Source organism: Cariama cristata, unplaced genomic scaffold (assembly GCF_000690535.1).
Source record: "Cariama cristata isolate BGI_N322 unplaced genomic scaffold, ASM69053v1 scaffold5890, whole genome shotgun sequence".
NCBI lineage: Eukaryota > Metazoa > Chordata > Aves > Cariamiformes > Cariamidae > Cariama > Cariama cristata.
This window is the reverse complement of record NW_009592879.1, coordinates 95,731-100,166: the sequence shown is the minus strand read 5'-3', so window position 1 is coordinate 100,166 and position 4,436 is coordinate 95,731. Positions and strand designations below refer to the sequence as shown.

Below are 4,436 nucleotides of genomic sequence, written 5' to 3'. Positions count from 1 at the left end.
TCCCTTCTGTTCTTTTTCTTTAAAAATGCATTTGCAGCCAGCTGCTACACTGGGGAAATGACAGGTACTTTTTTGAGATACTTGGGTTCCTCTGATTCTGATTTATGCAACGTAGGAACTTGAAACCAGGCAAAAAAGGATTCCTGTTTCTGAATTGACAATGAGGGAGTGCGGGGAACCATATCATTCAGTAATTAAATAGCAGTCAAGAATATAAGCCTTTTGACACTCCCTAAGTTCCAGATGGTAGACATATTCTTTGGGACAAGGGAAAAAAAGATGCTAGCAAATTGCTGTCAAAATAAATATGGAGGATGTGGTCAGTCTCCCCTAGAAGTAAAATAAATATCTTGATGAATGCTCTTGTCTGATTCAGGATTTTAATTATATTCTATTTCTTTGTTTTTTAAGGAAGAAAAGCTTCTGAAAACACTTGTGCGGCATGGGGTCCGCAGTGGAAAAACTGCCAGTCTAGAAATGGAAGTGGACGGGCTGCCCTTCTACAACACCCATTCACTTATGATTGAAAAGCTGCTGCAAGAAGTACGGCAGTGACTGCCCTTAATGATTTCTATGTCAAGAGTTGCTCCCATGTTATTTCCTTATTCCCTAGGCTCTCACAAGGTATAAAAGATCAGAAAAAGATGAGTTTTCATCTCTGGTGTCTTGGCCGTGCACAGCCTTTCATTGTTACCCTTACAACATCTCTGTGAAGCAAGAAGGGCTTATCATCATGATGATTTGGTCTACCTTTCTTTTCTGTAATTTTATAATGAATAACAGATATTAAATGTTAGTATATACTCAGAGGTGATCTGGCTTTTACAAAGAAAGCTTGTCATTAAAATGAAATATTATTGCATTGCTGTTCCTGTTTCACTAACTTCATAACTGCAACGGGAAGTAACTCTTGTAGTAACTTGGATTTAAAAATACCTTGTGGTGGGGAAAACAGCTGCAGTGGAGAGGGGAAGTTCAAAACAAAAAACCCCAGTAAATGTTAGAGTAGTGAAAGTTGTTAAATACAGCACCCTTGCACATTTCCTGTAGCCTTTCTAACACTGTCCTTTTATGGTGGTGGATAGTTTGTGGAAGTGTGAGGAGATAAGGGGAGACCTTTAACTGAGCTAAGGAAAATAAGGGCAGTGTTGCAGACCTTCCGTGTAAAGGGTAGGCTATACCATTTGCCTCCTTCGTATTGGTAGTTTGCCATTTATGTATTTTGTCCCTTTCTGGGTGATACAGAAAGGCTGTAGACATTTCAGAGTATCCTGTTATTAAGAAGAAATTAATTAAATACATAAATAGTGATTAAAAATAATGCTTAGAAATTAGAGCATGATTAGAAATTAAAAGACCTTTTGCATTCAGTATGAAATAAAATTATGTAAATGAGCATTTAGATGAACTCCAGTTATAAAAATTCCGCTCCTGACAAGACTAAGTGAATGAAAATTAAATTATATCTCAAAGGCCTAACTAATGCCGAACCAGTACAAGACAAATGGTTGTGATTTGTGCCTGACTTTTGTTATTTAAAGCTATGATTTTAATTTAGCTCCAGATGAGTGTTGGGGCTGAAGTTCTGCTAGTTGTCAACCCTCGCAGCAGAGAAGACAAGGTATGTTTGACACTGCACCCCTCGGGCACTGATGCTGTAGCTGTCATAAAATGATTATAATGGTACAAAAGGCAAGCATCAAACCATTGTGCTTTAACAGGATGAGAATGGCAGCTGTGTTTAGCCACTGCTTTTTCCAAAGGACAGTGGACTTTCAGCAGCCAGCAACACTTTGTATCTACTTTTCTTTCTAGTGAGTGTGTTTTATTTTCCTTCTCTTATGCAAGACAAGCACATAACTTTTTGAGAAGGAGAAAAATCAGTTCATACCACAAACACCAGAATACTTTGAACATTAATCTTCTGAAGTCCTTGAGGATACACAGCCTTTTAAGACTTAAAATGGTTGAACACATGTAAGAGAAAGAAATCTTAATAACAGACTTGCTGCTAGACATTCAGATTCACTAAAGCTCCCAACATTTAATTTATAGATCAGTCATTTTTTTAGATTCATTTTATTTAAAGCCTTCTTGAAGGGTATTGCAGTGAAACTATTTTTAAAATTTCACAATTAGAAAATAGCTCCTTTAGAAGTCTCCAAACTCTCCAAACTGTAACTATTTCATATGTAAAATATTTCATATGAATGCTTCAGCTTTTTGCCCAAGCCAGTAACCCCACAGCATGGCATATTTTCACTGCTGCACAGAACCCACAAAATGAAATTGGCATAATTTAAAAATGTCTGTTTGGGAAAAGAGGCAGCTGATTTCCTTCTCTGTGTGCTATGTGCTCAGTAGCTTACTGATGTGTTACACTAACAGGTATAATCTATATTATTCTTTCCAAACACTAACTTCCGACAAATAAAACTTCATTTAGTAAGCTTTTGCTCTTTTTTCCCCCAAAGTACAAGTTTCAATAGTCAGATTTCATTAAGAAATATAAAATGTAATAATTTGTCTTTTTCTCTAATGTGTGTTTTTAAAAGCCCTTCTTGTGTGCAGTCCCAAGCGCTGTATTTAATCCAATAGCAATGTGTAGCGTATCTCTAGCAACCATAGTAGGACCCTGGATTGACTATGTTCCCACTGAGATGGAAAGAAAAGCTCTGAGTGAGAGTTACCTTCCTCCCATGTTGGTTACAGTTCTGCAGCCTCAACCTTACAGTTACAATATAGAAAGAGTTGATAAAAATCCCCCGCTTCTCTTGCAGGTTAGCAGGTTAAATGTTGAGAACTGTAGCAGAATGCTGGACTCTGTTACACAAGTTTCCATCTGATTTTCAGCTGCAGCAGCTGACCAAAAGCTGACCACATCAAAGTACGAACTCAAATAAGCCTTAATCCCTCAGATGATCATTCAGTGTAATATGGCTTTTTTTTGTCTAATTTAAACAACATGGGTAACTGTAAAGAAGTAAAGCATAAACAGGATAACAAATATTTCATCCTAGAACAAACCACGTGTGTGTCTTACAGCCTGCCAGGTCATGGGAGTACAAGTAGTTGGCTGGGTGCTTAACAAGATACAAGCACGGCATTACGGCAGTCGGGAGTCCCTGCCTTACAACCCCGTTGATACAGACAGGAGATTAGAGGAAAGATTAGAGAAAAATAAAGCTAAACAGCACTAATAGTCAGAAGAAAAAAATGCATGTATAAGGTAATTAATCTAGCTTGGTGAGTGGTCTAAGTATAAAGAAATGTAAAATAATTAAACAAACCAAATGTTAACCTAAGCAAACCTAATCCCCTCCTGGGAGTGGGGACGTAAGTCCTTTCTGCAAGACAAGGGAGGAGAGGATCTCTAGTCTCACAAATAGAAACTGTGTGCCAAAGCCGTAAGATAGTTATTTCAAACACAGGGTGAACACATGTAGGAAGAAAATAATAAAACCTTTCTTTATTAAACACATCCCCTAATTATTTCTAATATTGCAGTCTCAAGGTGGTTTCCAGAAAACTGTTAGAATATATTCCTTTTAGAAACTGATGACAAGCAAGGCTGTGTTACAATGACACACTTCAGGTACCAGGAGCAGACCATCTGTCTAGAGAACCTTTTGACATTTAATTTAAAAAAAAAAAAAAAGAAACAAAACTGATTATACTGCTGGAAGTTATCAGCTCCAGGTTGCAGAGAGACAGGTGTTTCAGGAAAGGTTTGAAACCAGAGAAGTGAAAAGGCAAGGCAGTATTCATGGTGGAACAGTTACAGATACAAGAAGGTATGATGAGCAGATCACAAAGAAGAATCATACAGGATTCATTAGTATAATAAAGAAAAAAAAAAAAAGCCCTAGAGAGGAGATGGTGGTAGAAACAATTCTATAGAGCACAACTCCCACATCTTTAACTGACATTAGCTCCACTTATTCCTGTGCGGTTTTTTCTGTCTAAACCAGGAAACATAGATCATTCATACATTATATTTCTGATATTGTATTTACTAACAATGACCAAACTGTATGCTATAGTATCTGTGGGACAAAGCACAGTTTAAACAGAATCTATTTAAAAGTTTCCCTGACAAATGCATTGATATTTAATTGCCAGCATGGTCTATACTGCACAACACACACAAATTGCAAAGGACACACTCAAAACCTTAGAATTTAGATATAACTATGTGGCCTTTGACCACAGTGACTCAGAGAAGCACATGGGTTCAAAGTGCCTCACATACTACCAACCTTCTATTCTTTTCCGAGTCAACAGACCAAATTATTTATCCCCATTGGAGCCAAGAGTTCTCATACCTCTGAAAGTCAATAGGAGCCTTACGATGAGGTTCAACAGTCTGAGATTCAACAGTCAATCAACAGACTGAAGGTCTCAGGCAGATGCTGAGTTCCTTGTGCATGTTCTCC

General features: G+C 37.5%; 1 protein-coding gene across 1 annotated transcript in view; it reads left to right on the top strand.

The window, feature by feature from the left end:
- Positions 1-650, top strand: part of LOC104161490 (chromosome unknown open reading frame, human C14orf159) — a gene marked incomplete at its 5' end in the record, with an annotated part of 16,678 nt that extends 16,028 nt beyond the window's left edge. The window contains one exon of the mRNA XM_009699989.1: positions 412-650. Coding sequence (XP_009698291.1) covers positions 412-555 — 144 coding nt within the window. The remainder of the gene's footprint in view (positions 1-411) is intronic.
- Between the last annotated feature and the right edge of the window lie 3,786 nt (positions 651-4,436).